The sequence below is a fragment of the Myxocyprinus asiaticus genome, chromosome 35, assembly GCF_019703515.2.
Source record: "Myxocyprinus asiaticus isolate MX2 ecotype Aquarium Trade chromosome 35, UBuf_Myxa_2, whole genome shotgun sequence".
NCBI lineage: Eukaryota > Metazoa > Chordata > Actinopteri > Cypriniformes > Catostomidae > Myxocyprinus > Myxocyprinus asiaticus.
In genome coordinates this window covers 20978400-20996473 of record NC_059378.1, presented here as the reverse complement: position 1 = coordinate 20996473, position 18074 = coordinate 20978400, and the positions used below count along the sequence as shown (strand labels likewise).

The 18074-nt window shown below is 42.2% G+C and overlaps 1 protein-coding gene across 1 annotated transcript; it reads left to right on the top strand.

The window, feature by feature from the left end:
* Positions 1-5898: 5898 nt before the first annotated feature.
* Positions 5899-13528, top strand: LOC127426317 (dolichyl-diphosphooligosaccharide--protein glycosyltransferase subunit 1-like). Its single transcript, XM_051673062.1, has 10 exons — positions 5899-6285; positions 7094-7158; positions 8733-9039; positions 9150-9359; positions 10443-10635; positions 10724-10823; positions 10931-11069; positions 11181-11300; positions 11433-11678; positions 12669-13528. The coding sequence occupies exons 1-10, from the start codon at positions 6052-6054 to the stop codon at positions 12849-12851; spliced, it is 1797 nt and encodes a 598-aa protein (XP_051529022.1). The 5' UTR covers positions 5899-6051; the 3' UTR covers positions 12852-13528.
* The last annotated feature ends 4546 nt before the right edge of the window (positions 13529-18074 follow it).

Below are 18074 nucleotides of genomic sequence, written 5' to 3'. Positions count from 1 at the left end.
TTTGCAAGGTTCTACAACCTCCGGGTGAAACCGGTTTCGTCCCAGGTAGTGGCACGCAACATAAGCGGATAAGCCCGGGATAGCCGGCCGGGTGTATCGCTTGCACATAGCGCCTTCCACCTCCTTTTGAGCTGAAGACATGCGCTGTTAATTCCCAGTAGTGTTTACAAAAGTTGTTCCCTGGTTGACTTCCTCCGAGCCCTGTGGCAGTCGAGTTTTCGGAGAGACTCGCTGCCGGCCCAGTACACGCGCTAAGAGCCCGGTTCTGGGGTAGGTGCTCCGCATGTGGCGGTTCCCTGTAAGGCTAACCCCATGCGATCTATATCTTCCGCTAGTTCGTTTCCCTACTGGCAAACTGCGTCTTCCTTGGGCAGAGCCCCTCAGTCTCCATGTTGTAGTAACTCCTCCCCCATTGGGCAGGATCTACCTTGAAGGCTCTCCACATGGTTGGAAAGACCATGTGATGTATTCTTCCACTTAAATATCCCCCCCTCTCTTGGGGCGAGGTGTGGTCTCCGCGGTGTCCTCCCCTTGGGAGGGACACCCCCCGACTAGACCTGGCGGCCCAGTCAGATAATCCCCCTTCTTTTTTAGGGAGTGGAAAAAGAGAAGGGGAAAGAGGCCACGACTGCGTTAAGCCTGTCTCTATCTCTGGGTAGTCGACTTGTCAACAAAAAGGGCCGTTTGACACTCATAACTGTATTGGGGGAGGTTACGTGTCGACCTGGTGCGCTGGCTATGAGGCACACAGCAAGTCTGCCCACCACACACCGCCAGTTCACGTAACACAGTTCAGCCTTGTGGCATTTTGTATAGGGATCCCTGGTGTCACTACATCGACACCAACGTCGAGTGAGTGACAGATAGGGAACGTCACTGGTTTAACCTCCGTTCCCTGATGGAGGGAACGAGACGTTGGTCCCTCCTGCCACAACGCTGAACTACCCGCTGAAATGGCCGGACCTTATATCGGCTCCTCAGCGTAAAACCTGAATGAGTGGTTGAATACCAGCTCCTTTTATGCTCGTATGTTCGGGGGAGTGGCATGCAAATACCACTCGCCAATTTTCATTGGCCTTTTATCAAAGACCAGAGGTGTCTCGGGCTCCCAAGAGTGACCCCTAGTGTCACTACATCGACACCAACGTCTCGTTCCCTCCATCAGGGAACGGAGGTTACACCAGTAACCATGACGTTTTTGGGGTGACCATGAATAAATAAGCTGGTCGTAAGCAGCAGAATACACAGTTTAACTCTCCTTCACAGTAAGCACCTGGGAAGAGAGAGAGGAGACATCCAGGTTGTAAAGTCTGGCAAAAATGCTAGGGGAAGCCCAACCTGCAGCTAGGCAGATGTCTTCAAGGGAAACACCATAAGACAATGCCCATGAAGATGCCATGCCTCTAGTGGAATGAGATTTTACTTCAATATGGCACTGTATGCCTTGCGAGTCGTATTCAAGTGCAATGGCATCCACTATCTAATGTGAAAACCTTTGTTTGGAGACAGCTAACCCTTTAAAAGCAAACTGTGACGCAGACAAAGCCACATTTGCCTCGTGCGATCGATATGCGCACGCAGTGTTCTTACAGGACATAGTGTGTGTAGCCTCTCTGCTTTGTCCGAAGCGAACAGAGAGGGGGAGAATGCCTGAAGTATAATAACCTGCACATTGAAGGGAGTGGTCAAAACTTTCGGCACATAGCCTTTCCTGGGTTTAAGAAAGGCTTTTGATAAGCCTGGTCCAAACTCTAAGCAGGAGTCGTTGACCGACAGCACTTGAAGTTCCCCAACACAATTTATTGAAGCCAAAGCGAGAAGCAGCGCAGTCTTTAATGAGTACGTGTAAACTCACTGAATCCAATGGCTCTAATGGCGGGCCTGTGAGTGCTTTTAACACAAGCGGCAAGTCCCAAACTGGCACAGTGGTGGGGTGAGATGACCTGAACCGCCTTGCGCCATGTAAGGATTTCAAAATCAAAGTGTGTCTGCCTAATGATAGACCGCACAGTGGGATATGTCAGGTTGCTATGGCAGTGACATACACTTTGAGCATAGACGGGGTGATACCTGCGTCTAAACGTTGTTGTAGAAAGTGAAGTATAGGCTGTACGGTGCATTGTACAGGGTCCTCGTACCGAGAGAAACACCAATCAGCGAACACTCACCATTTCAACATGTATAAACATCTTGTTGAAGGGGCTCTGGCTGGTAATATGGTGTCAAGCACCGGTTGCAAAAGCCCATGCGCATTAGTCGGTGAAGTACAATACTTGGTGAAGTAAGTGGACAGGAGGGAATGCATCCTTGCATCCCACTGGCCATTTGTGGACTAGAGCATCCAGGCCCAGCGGGACATGAATCAGGGAGTACCACAGGCGACAGTGTGTTGTCTCCCATGATGCAAATAGATCTATTTCGGCTTCCCCAAATCGATCCCATATCATTAGAACTGTCTGAGGATGAAGTCTCCATTCTCCTTTCAAAACGGCCTGTCGCAAGAGCAAATCTGTGCCACTGTTCAGGTGACCTGGAACATGTCGCATGTATTGTTAGATGTTTCTCACACCAGAGGAGAAGCTGGCACCCCAGGTTCATCAATGGACATGATTAAACTCCTTTATGTAGGCCCCGACCGCTGTGTTGTTAGTTCTGATCAGAACATTAAACCCCTAGACCGCTGGTCGGAAAGTCATTAATGCTAGAAATAAACAGAGAAGTTCCAGACCATTTTTTTTTGTGACAGGTCACTTGAGCACCTGTCCAGGTGCCAAAGGCTGGGTGCCCATTGCACAGGGCTCCCCAGCCCGAGTTCGACGCATCCGTCGTGACCACTTTGCGTCTGTACACTTGACCGAGTGCCACGTCTGTTTAATAGAATGTGGGTGTTTTCCAAATGGTTAATGCGGCTACACAGCGGCGTGTCACCACAAGATGTAAGCGACCATTTCGCCATGAGTGATGGGGTACAGTACCTTCAATCTGAGCCATCACTGAAGTGGTCTCATCCGCAGTAGTCCCAGCGGGGTGACCGCTTTTGCAGAGGCCATGAGCCCCAGGGCTCATTGAAAAAGCTTCAATGGAAATGTTTTTCCCAGCTTGAAAATGTTCAAACACCGGTGAATGAAATGAATGCATTCTTCCATCAGGTGCACCATCATAGAGACTTGAGATTCATGCCTAGCAATGAAATCTGACGTCTGGGCATTAACATTTTCTTTGACCAGTTGACTTTCAGTCCAAAATGCTCCAAATGTGCAAGTAACAGTTCTCTGTGTTTGCAAGCTTGTTCCTCTGTCTGTGCTAAGAGCAACCAGTCATCATGGTAATTCATAACGTGACGAATGTGAGTAACGTTTCTGTGTAATCATTTCAATGGAAACCTCAAGAGTGCTCAGTTCAAGGGTCTCAGATCCAAAATGGGACATAATCCTCCTTCCTGTTTGGCAACTAGAAAATAGCGGCTGTGGAATCCGCTGTGGGCATTGTTTGCTGATACCATCTCTATAGCATCTTTTGCAAGGAGATTTCATATCTCTGAGCAGAGAACTGGAGCGTACCGCACCGTTATGGTGGCAAACATAGTGGCATTGAAACAAGGTGGCAGCCTCATGAATTGCAGCACGTAGTCGCGCTCGAGCATGAAGCAGAAACTCATTTCCGGCTCGTGACAGTGGGGAAAGTGAGAGGGCTATTAGGCGATAGTGAGGCACTTAAAATCTTTGCAGTGTGGTACAGCGTCAACAACAGTACAACCAGGCATTGAAGTGACCTGTGTTATGACACTAACTCGTTCCCAGCTCGCAGTGGTGGGGAAAGCGAGATGGCTATTAGGTGACGTGGAGGTGCCTAAAAACTTTGTTGCAGCATAGGCCATCTCCTAGCATGTTGCTAACCATAGTAAAAACAGGGCGAACCGTCCTGCATTACAGAGGAAATGACACACTCTGTTCTCGGCTCACAACGGCGGGGTAAATGAGAAGCATGTTTAATAAGCACAGCATGGCAACAGCGCCAGAGTCTTGAACTCTCACTGAATAGGGAGAATGTCAAGCCATAATAAGCTGTTCGTGCAGCTCTGGAAGAACAGCACCAGCTGCGAAACTCGGAGGCGCACCAACACAATGAATAATGTTTTGTTTTTGTTTTTTTAAGGCTTAAACAATAAATCTTCAGGCATCGCCGCTTCGTACTGTTTTCCTGCCCAGAGGGGTAAATAACAGTAAACGTCTCACCTGAGCGTGTACATGTCCACTAATGTAGCCCAGTGACAGAGTATCCCTGACATAAATCAGGTCGAGAGCAACGCATTTGAGTATTACTCGCTCGCAATAACACGATCAATCTCAATGAGCACTGCGTGCCAGGCAGAGATAATGTTAGTGATATAGCACCCCTCTAATCATAAACTCCGCTGAACGTGATCGCATCATGCATGTTGCGCATCACGGCCATACTGGGCAGGCGAAGCCGCTTTACTTGGAGAAGAGAAATGCACGAGCCAGTGACAAAACATCCTCAAGTTCTCTGTGCTCTATATCCCATCCTCACACGCCTCCCTCGTGCAGTCCCTCGCAGATGGAGTATGGCAAGGGGAAAGGGGACCGGCTTCAGCTTTTAGAACTAAAGCGAATGGAGAGAAAAGCATTTATAGTCTTTATGCACCCACCAAAAATGCAAGCAAACTCTGCGAGCAATGTGTCAGCATGGGCTCTGCCCAGGCAATCACAGCACTTATGTTGAAAAGGCAAAGACACCTGATGTAGAGGTGAGGAGAAACGCAAGGCAAAAGCCGGTGATAAATCCTCCTCAAATCTCCATGGTCTATTCCCCGTCCTCACATGCCTACCTTGTGCGGTTCCTCGGAAGCCACAGAAGGAGTATAGTGGGAGGAGATGGGGATGTCTTCGGCTTTCAGAACAAAAAACGAGCCGAGAGCAAGCATCTTTTCAGATTCATGCATTCACAGTGAACACAATCAACCTCAATGAGCGCCGCTGTATGTAAAACAGCACTCGTGCCCGCCAGACAGAGGGTTTTCATGTGCTTGTGGAAACATTTGCAAAACGGCATCTTTGTAAAGACATTGTTAAGCAAACGGCTCATTTACAATTGTGCACAGTATACAAATACACATTCAAACACAATAAGGCTGTAGCGCTTATGTTACATGCTTAAAGAAAATCCAATACAATCCGATAATTCAAAGGATAATTTCCATTGAGGCCCATCTTTTTGAATACGTTCACTGTGAAGCAGTGAAAACGGCGAAGGTGTCTTGCCCGTCCACTGTCCCACAGGAGGGAAATTCTACACACTGCTGTTCAATGGTGAAGGTAGTAATCTGCGATTGCTGGAGCACCACAGGGGGTAGATGAAAACTTTAATCCACCCGCTGTGAGAGGTGCAGATCTTGATGGCAATTCTAATTTTACAAATTTGAAATTACATTTTCGTGCAGAGTACCAGAGAGAGATTATCGGCATCCTGAAGGAGAAAATTCTAAGGCTATAGTGCTGTGCGCTGCTGTTATATGCACCAACTGATGCGTGCGAGGGAGGCGGAGCACAAAGCGCTATCTGCTAATTAAAACTGGCAAGATTTTAAAGAGTTTCAGAGATTGGCAATGCCTGTAGGGATACCTCCATAGTGTCAGCTATGACGCAGCATTCATGACTGAATTGAAAGGGAACCCGTTGTAAAAAAAAATAAAAATAACATTTAAAGTACCACAAATCCAGTTTTACATAAATATTTGCATAATATATAATAGTATTTAAAGGGTGTTATTTAAAATATATTTTTATTAATAAAAAAAAAAACTAAACACTTTCATAACAAGAAAAAATATCTTGTTCTTTTGAAGATTGACGTTCATTGTCAGCCATGATTGTGTCGTCACGACGAGGGAATGAATGAAGCGTCATCCTTCAGCAGCAGCTCCTGCAGCGCGAGGCCTTACTGCATGCGCGCATACATACATAGACAGGGCAAATCATTACAAAAACTGTACACTATACCTACCAAATCACAATATATAGACACAAGACAATGCGGAGCACCGGAGCGGCAAGTTTTGTGCTAATATCCTGTTTTGTCTGCGCTTCGCTGTGTGCGGACGGGCTGGTGAATGAGGAGGTGAAGCGCGCGGTGGATCTGAGCACTCACCTCGCGAAGATCTCGGCGGAGATTCAGCTCGCAAATCATGGACACTCGCGCGTGCAGAGCTTCACGCTTGCGCTGGAGCCTGAGCTCGTGCCGCACCTCGCCTTCATCGGTGCATCTGTGAGTAAACATAATTTTAAAACGGAATAATAATAAGAAATAAGTGCAAAGAGTCAGAAGTGAGTGATAGCCGGGTGATATTAAATTACTTAAGACTGTCCGACTGCCTTCCCCCCCCCTCATGTGACATATTTTTAATTCCGGACAATATTATGCATTATTGAATTGTGAAATATATATATGTATATATATGTGTGTGTGTGTGTATGTATGTATGTGTTGGTCTTTTTTTGAGTAGAGGGACAATAGGAGGTGCAACTTTTGCATGTATTATAGCCTATGCTAGCTGCATAATTGCACGTAATTTGTATATCTGTACTTTTTTTTTTTTAAACAAATGTTGTCTTAAACAGCATAGTTATGATACAATCTTGGTTCAAATAAATGGTTCACATTAATTATAATGTAATGCACTTTGCATAATTTAAGTGCTCTGTGTAGTAGTTAGCATTAGCAGTGTGTGTGTAGCGCACTTCCGCTTTGCTCTGTCAGTGCCAGCGTGACACGTAAGCACTGGAGGCTGTATTCACTTCCGTGCTCACCACAACAATTTAAAATGTTTCCAGTAAATAGTTCAAACTGTAATTCGGAGTGGTTTTCTTGCTTTTATTAATAGGTCGTTTCTTTTGTTCAAATGAGTACATAAGAGCTCATGTGCAATTTAGTTGACTTCTAGATGTTATTACCTGTAAACAAATGTTTCGTTTAGCAGGCGTTAAATTTAAGTTTTTTGAGTGACCCTATTATTTATTATAATTAGGAGAAATGTTTTAAAATACACTAAAACTAAAATCCGTATCCTCACTAGGTAAAAGGAGAGGATGAGGAGGATGAAGCCCTGGAGCTGAAAGAGACCACTGTCCATGGACAAAGGTAAACACTGGAGAAAATATCAGGCCTGCAGTGAGTAACTGCAAAGGCAGACACTCGTTGAGATTTCACATTGACACTGCTTCTGCTGCGTAAGGGATACAGATTTTTTTTTAAAGTAATTTCTGGGTTACAAGATTGAGTGTTTCCTTTAAAAATGGCCATAAAGTATGAGAATTATAAGAAACTTGATGTTTTGAAATCTAAATGAAAATAATTTACATGATGCCCAAATCCCAAAGTGTCGACTATAAACTAATCTTTTAGCCATTTGAATTAAGTCAGACTTGAATAGAAAGTGCCATTTGTGTGCCTTGTCACTAAGTGTGTAACTTGCATCAAGTCTTAACGTCTTTTTTTAAATAATGGGTCAGATGTTTATGCGATTATTTTATGTAGCTTCTTAAAAGCCTGTTTTGCAAAAATCATGTTGATCTACACCGATCAGCCACAACATTAAAACCACCCGCCTAATATTGTGTAGGTCCCCCTCATGCCACCAAAGAGCGGTTATCTGAGTTACCGTAGACGTTGTCAGTTCGAACCAGTCTGGCCATTCTCTGTTGACCTCTCTCACTAACAAGGTATTTCTGTCCACAGAACGGCCCCTCATTGGATGTTTTTTTGTTTTTGGCTCCATTCAGAGTAAATTCGAGAGACTGTTGTGTGTGAAAGTCCCAGGAGATCAGCAGTTACAGAAATACTCAAACCAGCCCATCTGGCACCAACAATCATCCATGCGATTATCTAATCAGCCAATTGTGTGGCAGCAGTGCATAAAATAATACAGGTCAGGAGCTTCAGTTAATGTTCACATCAATCATCAGAATGGGGAAAAAATGTGATCTCAAAATGTGATTTGGACCATGGCATGATTGTTGGGTTCAGATTGGCTGGTTTGAATATTTCTGTAACTGCTGATCTCCTGGGATTTTCACGCACAACAGTCTCTAGAATTTACTCCGAATGGTGCCAAAAACAAAAAACATCCAGTGAGGGGCAGTTCTGTGGACGGAAATGCCTTGTTGATGAGAGAGGTCAACAGAGAATGGCCAGAATGGTTTGAAGTGACAAAGTCTACAGTAACTCGGATAACTGCTCTGTACAATTGTGGTGAGAAAAATAGCATCTCAGAATGCTATTCTGAGATGTGGGTTGCCGCTGTTTTGATGGCACGAGGGGGACCTACACAATATTAGGCAGGTGGTTTTAATGTTGTGGCTGATTGGTGTATACATTTACAGTGAATTTTTACAGTATTTTCTGCTGAGTTCAACGTGCGGCACACATAAAACATAGGCTTGGTGACAAAACTCTGCTTGCAGTTTTGCATATAGTACTACACTGTGCTGTGCTGCTTACACATTCAACATGCTTGCTTTGAATCTTTATTATTAGCACTAAAATTAAACTTGCATGCTGCAGAAGCAATATGTGTGTAATGGGCCTCAGAATAGAGTATATGAGAGTTGCTCCTCATTATGTATATATGCATTAGAGCAGCACAGTGCTTCTTTGCAGTGCTTACTTTTCCTTTTCTTTGAGATGCTCAAACTTGTGTGTCTTCCTCCTCGCAGTGGTAAATTCTTTGAGGCAAAGTTGCCGTCTCCTCTCGCTGCAGGCAGTAAACTGCGGGTGAAGGTTGAGACGGTCTTCAGTCACGTGCTGAAGCCCTTCCCCACTCACATCACACAGGATGAGCGGCAGCTCGTTGTCTTCCAGGGGAACCACTACCTGTACTCCCCGTACCCCACTCACTCCCAGACCACACGTGTACGCCTGGCCTCCAAAACCGTAGAGACCTACACTAAGCTGGGCAACCCCACCAAGAGTGACGAGGCTATTGAGTATGGACCATTCAAAGATGTACCTCCATTCAGCCAGGTGCCTGACATCAGTACAATATTGTCACATTAATGGAGTGAAAAGGCAGTGTTTATTCCAGCTTTTTACCCCAAACTAACTTGTTGAAAATTGGTTTCTGGTTTGGATAGGATGTTATGAGGATCCACTATGAAAACAACACACCATTCCTAACCATCAGTAGCATCACCCGCACTATTGAGGTCTCTCATTGGGGTAACATCGCTGTGGAGGAAACCATCGACTTGAGACACACTGGTGCCTACCTAAAGGGGCCTTTCTCCCGCTATGACTACCAGAGACAGTCTGATAGCGGCATTTCCTCCGTCAAATCTTTCAAGGTGAAAGTCTCGTCCTTAAAAAAAAAAAAAAATTATAAAAAAAAAGCCAGTAGGCTTTAGTTTCATCACAGCCATGAACCATGATTTGCTACTTGCTTGTCCATTGCAGGGGGCGGGACATAGCATTTGATTGGATAAACATCTGTGTAGTGCAGCATGAGTCATCAATATGTTTTGTATGTTTTCCTGGAAGAGAAAGGCATATTTAAAATTTAAATATGTATATCTGCTAAAAGGGACTTTTGTCAACATTTTGGAGTACACAAGCAGATAAATAAACTCAATGCAAACACACGTGGATGAAAAGCCCCACAAAACTTTAATTTTGATTTCCTGGGGTATTTAAAGGGATAATGACATGAGAAATCGAGTTTTCCTTGATCTTTTGATATATAAGAGTTCATTGTACTGTTAAAACCTACTGTAAGTTTCAGAACTCAAAACTTCCTTCTCACTGCAAAGAGAGCATTTGTTGAAACCAAGATGGCAAAACGACTTGTTCTCTACTTCCTCTACATTTTGTTGTCACCACATTTGCATCTGACCGCCTCCACAACAACACACCAACCACTGCTTTACCTTATCACTTCTGTAGCTCACCCAGTAGCGGTGGGCAGTGAGATGGCAAGGAGAGAGCAGAGAGCCAATCATAACAGTGGCCGTTTACAGTCAAGTCTTAAAGGAGAACCAGCACCAAAGCTTAGTGTTTCTGACAGAGGGTCAGAATGAGGGTAGAAAATGATCATGTTTTACAAATATAAGACTGATAATATTATAAGTAAACCTCAAGGGACATATTAAAATAATAATAAAAGGCATGTCATGACCCCTTTAAAGTATCTCAAAGGGACTGCTGGTCCATCATCACTGACGGTATGTGTTCACTGGAACGTGGTGAGTAAAGTGGGCATTTTTAATTAATTTAAGTGAGAATCCACCTTGCAAGCGTGGCGCTCGGCTTCCATTGGAATGAATTAAAAACACCCAATTTGCTTCACTCACCACGTGCCAGTGGATACATACGTTAAGCGAAGAAGTTTGGGTTTGCTGTTCTTCAACTCTGTCTATTTTGTCCTCCCATAGACTATCCTTCCAGCCTCTGCTCAGGATGTGTACTACCGCGACGAGATTGGAAACATCTCTACTTCTCACCTGCAAGTTCTCGAAGATTCTGTAGAAGTTGAAATTCGGCCTCGTTTCCCATTGTTCGGTGGCTGGAAAACACACTACATCATTGGTTACAATCTTCCCAGCTACGAGTATCTTTACAACTTGGGTACGTAGCTAAGAAAATAAAATATCCTTTCTAAACTTCCAGGTCAGTAATTTGCCACAAAGTCATTACAAAGTTTTCTATCCTTTAGGTGATCAGTATGCCCTGAAGATGCGTCTGGTAGATCATGTCTACGATGACCAGGTCATTGATCAGCTAACTGTGAAGCTGATCCTTCCTGAAGGAGCTAGGTGAGCATCTAACACCGATATGCACTAGCATCAACACTTCTCAGAATGAAATTTATTTTTCTTAGTATTTTCAGATAGATTGACCACATCCCCAATGTTCTCCTCAGAAATATCCACATGGACACTCCCTACCCCATCAGCCGCAGTCCAGATGAACTGCATTATACTTACCTGGACACCTTTGGCAGACCTGTGCTCGTTGCCACCAAGAACAATCTTGTGGAGCAGCATATTCAGGATGTTGTGGTAAGCCTGAATAACAATCAGAGTCTGATTGGGTCTTTTAAAAAGTCAAGAGTCTGGTTGAGTTGTTAAATAGTTTGATATATGTGTCTTTAACATGTTTCTGCTCGCTAGGTTCACTACACATTTAATAAGATCCTGATGCTGCAGGAGCCATTGCTGGTGGTGGGAGCTTTCTACATCCTCTTCTTCACGGTGATCATCTATGTGCGCCTTGACTTCTCCATCACAAAGGTATAATCTCAATCAAAGTCAGTGGAATGAGTATTCATTTGGTTTATTGCTCACAAATTTGTAGGTATCCTCTTACTGTTGCTGAAATCTTTCTCTCTGGATGTGTATTGCTTTGTTTTTTTCCTGCATCAGGACCCAGCCGCAGAGGTGCGCATGAAGGTGGCTTCCATCACCGAGCAGGTCTTGACTCTGGTGAACAAGCGTCTAGGTCTGTACCGCCACATGGATGAAGTTGTGAACCGCTACAAGCAGTCCCGCGATACCGGCGCTCTAAACAGCGGTCGCAAGACCTTGGAGGCCGAACACCGCACCCTCACCAATGACATCAACGCGTTACAGGGCCGGCTCAAAACAGAGGGCTCTGATCTGGCTGAAAAGGTATATGTGGGAAGTGTAGCGTTTCCTCCGGGATTTTGGGAAACCCAGTCACGCCCCCATTTGAACTAACAGTCTTGACTGATTTTACTAGATTTGCTAACCTTACAAGCTTGTATTTTTAACATTGCTTTCAAAAAGTGTTTGGCTCATTTCTAACTTAAATTATTTTAAATTAATTAAGATTGACTTAAGGAATAGTCCACCCAAAAATTTAAAATTCTCTCATCATTTACTCACCCTCATACCATCCCAGTTGTGTATGACTTTCTTTTTTCTCATATCTCAGCTCTGTAGGTCCATAATTTCAAGCTCCAAAAAGCACATAAATGTAGCATAAAAGTAATCCATAGGACTCTTCTGAAGTGAGATCCAGTCAATTTTGGGTGAGAACAGACCTAAATGTAACTCCTATTTCACTGTATACCTTGCCATTGCAGTCTCAATGTATGATCATGATTTCAAGCTCGATTCCACTTCCTAGTGCTTGACGCATGCGCAGAGCACTATAGGAAGTGCAATCGAGCTTTAAATCATGATTGCCAAGGAGACTGCTGATGTCAAGATTTATAGTCAAAATGTAGTTACATTTTGGTCTGTTCTCACCCTAAACTGATTGGATCACTTCAGAAGACATTGATTAAACCACTGGAGTCTTGTGGATTATTTTATGTGCTTTTTGGAGCTTCAAAGTTTTGGATCCCATTCACTTGCATTGTATGGACCTACAGAGCTGAGATATTCTTCTAAAGAAAAATATTTTTGTTCTGCAGAAAAAGTCATACACATCTGGGATGGTGCATAAGGGTGAGTAAATGATGAGAGAATTTAAATTTTTGGGTGAACTAACCCTTTTTTTGTTTGTGCAGTCAGTGAGGAAAAAAGATTTAGCAGTGGTGCAGTGCAGGAAATACTTGTGCAGTGGATATTATAGAGGAAGTCAATCCTTCAAAATGAGCTGGTTTTCTGTTTATCTATTCTTCCCCCTTGCAGGTGGGAGAGATCCAGAAGCTGGACGGCCAACTGAAGGATCTGGTGTGCCGTTCCTGTCAGGAGGCCGAGAGGCTGGTGGCTGGAAAGGTGAAGAAGGATGCTTACATCGACTCGGATAAAACTCTGGCAAGCAAAAGGCACGAGCTGGTTGGCCGCATTGACAGTCTGCTAGACGCCTTGTAAATCAAACATCAGATGCCCAATCTTCAGTAAGGCCATGAAACACAGCCCTCCCAAACTTTCCCACATATTCAGTGCAGACTGGACTGACAGATCAATAGTGTACACACATATGTGAACACTTTATGTTGATGCCTCTGTGGGACATAAAGTGAAACTTTTCTTTTTTTTTCTTTGTGTTGTATTTGGTATGCTGAATGTGTGTGATTGTGCAAGAGGGTTTCATGTGTTTATTTGGATGCAGTTTTTTTATTTTTTATTTACATGTTTCAAGTTGATGTCAGATGCAGTTTTCGGTCCCATGGTCCAGCAAACCAGGTTTGGGGTCAGGTGTGAATTAAAAATTAGTTCCATAACCTTAATGCAAAACTCACCTGAAAAACATCTTTGCACTTAATGTTTCTTCCCCGTCCTAAAACAAAAAAAAATATTGAACATCTGATTTTGTAATTGTCACCACTCACTACAGATTTGCGCATGTTTGCCAGTGGGCTTTTATTTCTCATTTTTTGTATGATTTTTCCATTTTTGTAAATGATGTACTTCAGTTCCATGAATGGCAGAGTGAGATTGATTTTTGTAAGGGTAAATAAATGTGAGATTTTGCTGGTGTGTGAAACATTTTCAATCCATGAAAAATAAACAAGGTGTCTAAAAAATAAACTGTCACTGGTCCAAAACTGTTCCTGATTTCATCAATGCAATGGCAAACATTTGAATTTTGTCTTATCTTTCTTGAGTTTAGACCTCTTTATAGAATAGATGACTATACTTAGTTGAGCTATGACTCTCTATTTAAGGGGAGATACTACTACAGGTTTTTATTTTATTATTTTACCTCACCATTGCACAGTAAATTAGTATGCATTAAAAATATTAAGCCTGTTTACCTGTTTTACCTCCCTGTAATGAGCTTGTATGTTATGACCAGAAGAGGGCACTATTACATTATAGAAATAAATGTATTGTAAAGTCACCTCATAGGTCTTTTTAAACCATTATCTTTGTTGTAAACATAAATTATCCCCTCTGCTAGGTTAGGTAAAATATGAATAAAACTGTCTAAAAATCATCAGTTTGTAGCAATGATACACCATTTTGATCAGTGAATGCAGGGGAGGTGAATTGTATGTTTATCATTAATGCACTATGTTGTAGCTTCACGTGATAAACAACTTTCAATTTCCAAACTTTGACATATTAGACATCTTTGTATTCTGCAGTCCACCTCGCTTGCCTTCAAGGTACTTCAATGCAGGACTTTTATAGTGTCCGCATCCCATTCCAAGCCAAACCCAAGAGGCTTGTAGAGGCCAACCTGAGGTCACCAGAAGGCCATTTCCTGTGCCAAAATAATAAGAGTCACCCTCGTCTCCATGATAACGCAGACATATTGTATATGCTGTACAATAATCATTCTGAAAATACACACTGGAGGGAAACCAAGACAATGTCTGTTAGCAATGATGCTTGGGGTGGCGAGACTGTACAATGGCACAAATTCTGTGTGTTTGTGGTTAGTCTTTTGCACCGGAGGTTGGGAAACCCTCTGAAACCCTTATTCTCACACATTTGCTGACAAAATGCTAACAAAATGGCTTTTGTTAAAGTGAAGGGTATCTGTGAATGTGCATCAGAAACATTTTGAGAACGGTTGTGTTTAAAGAATGCAGCTATATGCTTGTTTTACATTTCTTGAAGTACTCATGCTGTAGCTCATATGTTAATAGTTACAGAACTTGACAGCATCTGTCAGCACACTATTTTGGGTCATACTAAAGTGTGTATACACATATATTATTAACATATAAAACTAAGGCAAGCATCACTATTACTGTTGCACATACTTAGGCTTAAAGGGATAGTTCACCCAAAAATGAAAATTCTCATTTACTCTACCCTTACGCCACCTATACAATGCAAGTGAATGTTGATCAGGCCTTTAAAGCTCCATTTCAAGCTCGATTATGCTTCCTAGTGCTTGACGCATATGCAGAGCACTAGATGGCGCTATAGGAAGTGTAATCAAGCTTGAAATCTTGATCGCCAAGGAGACTGATGTCAAGATGTACAGTGAAAAATGTTGGTCTGTTCTCACCCACAACCAACTGGATCGCTTCAGAAGACATTGACTAAAACACTGGAGTTTGATGGATTATGTTTATGCTGACTTTATCTCCTTTTTGGAGCTTCAAAGGCCTGATCACCATTCACTTGCATTTTATGGACCTACAGAGCTGAGATATTCTTCTAAAAATATGTGTTTGTGTTCTGCAGAAAAAGTCATACACATCTGTGATGGCACGAGTAAATAAGACAATTTTCATTTTTGGGTGAACTTAGGTTTTAAACAAACCCCTTAACCTCAGGTATTAAAACTCTGGCACATAACTTGTCCCACAACATTTGTGCTAGGGACATGAATCATACCTCAACTTGTACAGTTTGTTGAGGAGGGGCATGCTATTACTCTTTAAATAAGGTTATTTTACTGATGGACCAAAAAAAAAAAAAAAAAAAAAAAACGGCAAAATAAATAAATCACACATTACCAATCACCCAGACCACACTAGCAACTGCATTGCAATGCCTTAGCAACCAGCCACCCACAACAACCTAGTACTGTGGCAGCAAGTTTTGCATAGGCATGAACCACTCACATTTGCTTCAGAAAATGTAAAAATGTACTTTGCTTTTTGTAATCTTTAACCCTAGAATGCATATGCAACCTTACCTCCCTTAAAATGTATGTGGGTAAAAAAAAAAAAAAAAAAAAAAGACCCAGGTGAAAGATGCTTATTCTTTATAAAACTGATTATTTTTACAATGAAAATTTACTGTAATGATGATTTTATCAATAATTTACATTTTAAGTGGCTGATATATATTTGATTAATTTATGAAGAGTTTGACACAAAATGAAGCAGGACTTTTGGGTGACAGTGTAAAAAAGGCTCTATAACAGAAATATGGTCAATTTTCATGTTTGGTGGTAAAATATAAAATGTCCCAACCCACACAAACACACAATATGAATGGACTAGGATAGAATTTTTATTTTTATTTATGTATTTTTTTTATATAATTATAAACTTGTGAAAGGACAACCTTGTGTACTTATGTTGCTGAAACAATACAGTATTCCTACAGAATATTACTTTATGCAGCTATATTTGTCATTCAGAGTGGTGAGGAGTATTGAATTAAGAAATGTTGCAGGTTCAAACACACTAAGAAGTGGTCGTGGAACTATTACTATTGTGTACTTGCCTTTGAACTAGGCATCTAACCACAGGTTGCTCAATGGGGACTGTCCCTGTAACAGGTATAAGGTTATGTATAAAAGCATGGGCTGAATGACAACTTGCTACACTTGCATTATACACATATGAACATGAACATGGCATTTAACATATATTCATTACATAAAGAGGAAAAAATTAAACAGTCAATATATTATTGACACCAGTGTTAAATGCATTGAACACCAAAGAAAACACACTATATGGGTTATATAGGACCCACATATGAATTCTAAGGGTAGTGATGTAAAATCTCATATCACTTAAAAAAATATTTAACTTAATGTTAAAAGTCCGTTCACATGGTCAAAGACACCTTAACTGAGGAAATACCTGGAGTGGCAAATCAAAAGACTATTTAAAGTAAAGCATTGTAGTCAAAAAAGTAGACAACCATGCAATTTAGACCCACATATGCATTCTAGGGTTAAGAAACTACTTTTCAACTTGATTTTAACACTAAGCCAAATGTCATATATTTTATATTAATAAGTCCATGTGTGTATGCATGTTGAGGTTTGTCTTGATTTCACTGCAAGCTGATTGGTTGATAAGGAATGGTCTGAAGTTCGTTATGGGTGATGCCCTACTCTTATAGCTTTCTCTGGAACATACAGTCAGCTCCTGCCAAAGCTGCGGTTTAGCTGTTGACCAAACCGGAGCTTACATTCTGTTTGAGCCGGAATCTACCAGCAGTACTGTATCCTGATGTGGTGTACTATGAAAGCTGAGATGTGGAAAAAGAGGTGTATGTAAGGGTGTGGGGGGAGGTTGGAGGAGAATCATGTGGCTGTACACACACACACACACACACACACACACACACACACACACACACTTCCCAAGCTCAGTTGTTAAATGACAGTTTCTCAAAGCCCTGGCAGAAAGCTCAAGAAGCTATGAAGAATCCAATACCAAACAAAGACTCTAACTTGGCCAGTGTTCATTAGCGATAGAGCGCTAACAATAGCGGCGAGTGTGAGGTGGTCTCAGGCCTCAGGACTGTACTGACCCGCCGTTGATTGATTGTGCCGGCCCAGGCTCACCTGCAGCCCCTACATGCACACACACACACACACACCCTGACAGACTGCAGAGAGACCCGTCAGTGTCAGAGAACAATATCCTGCACTGTGCAGCTTGCAACTGAGAACACTCATAAATCACCACGGTGACAGAGACACCGCCCTCACTGTCCACACACCACGACACACACATGCAACAAAACATACACACACACTCTGTCAGAAAACCTCAAGCTGTGCAACTACATGAAAGGAGCATTTTTGAAAGGTTACATTGTGGCACCTGACTTGGGGTGGCAAAAAATATTCAACTTAGTTGTTTTTCACAAAAGAAGAACTGTGACATGTTTTAATGATGTAACTATAAAACCGATAGTTCAGATCCTGGATGCTGATTGGTCGATTCAGAGTTCCAGCCATGCTAAAGTACACAGTTATCACAAAAGGCTAACTATTAACCGGAAACTTGATGAATTTGCTAAATAAAATGACATTTAATGATTTATTTTTATTTTTTTTTCATATTTTTATAACATAGTTACCAAATGCAATAAGGTACCCCTTTAGTAGTAGATGCCCCTTAAGTAGTAGTAGACCCATAGTCTAACAGGAAATAGACAATTCATCCTGTGGAAGTCAGCTGGCCTCCCCTTTGCAGGTAAATGCATGACCCCTGAACATGCACACATGAAGTGGCCCGAAGGCCTGAGGCCCCTCAGAACAACTATTACCTCAAACACTCTTTCATCTCTCTTTACTCTCATCTTTTTTCTTTAATATAGACAGACAAAGTCCAGCTCAGCTCACTCTACATTTATATATTCTTTCTTTTTCTTAGACATCTTTTTTTTTTTTTTTCTGTAAAGGCATAATTCCAACTTTATGTAATGTGAGAGTTT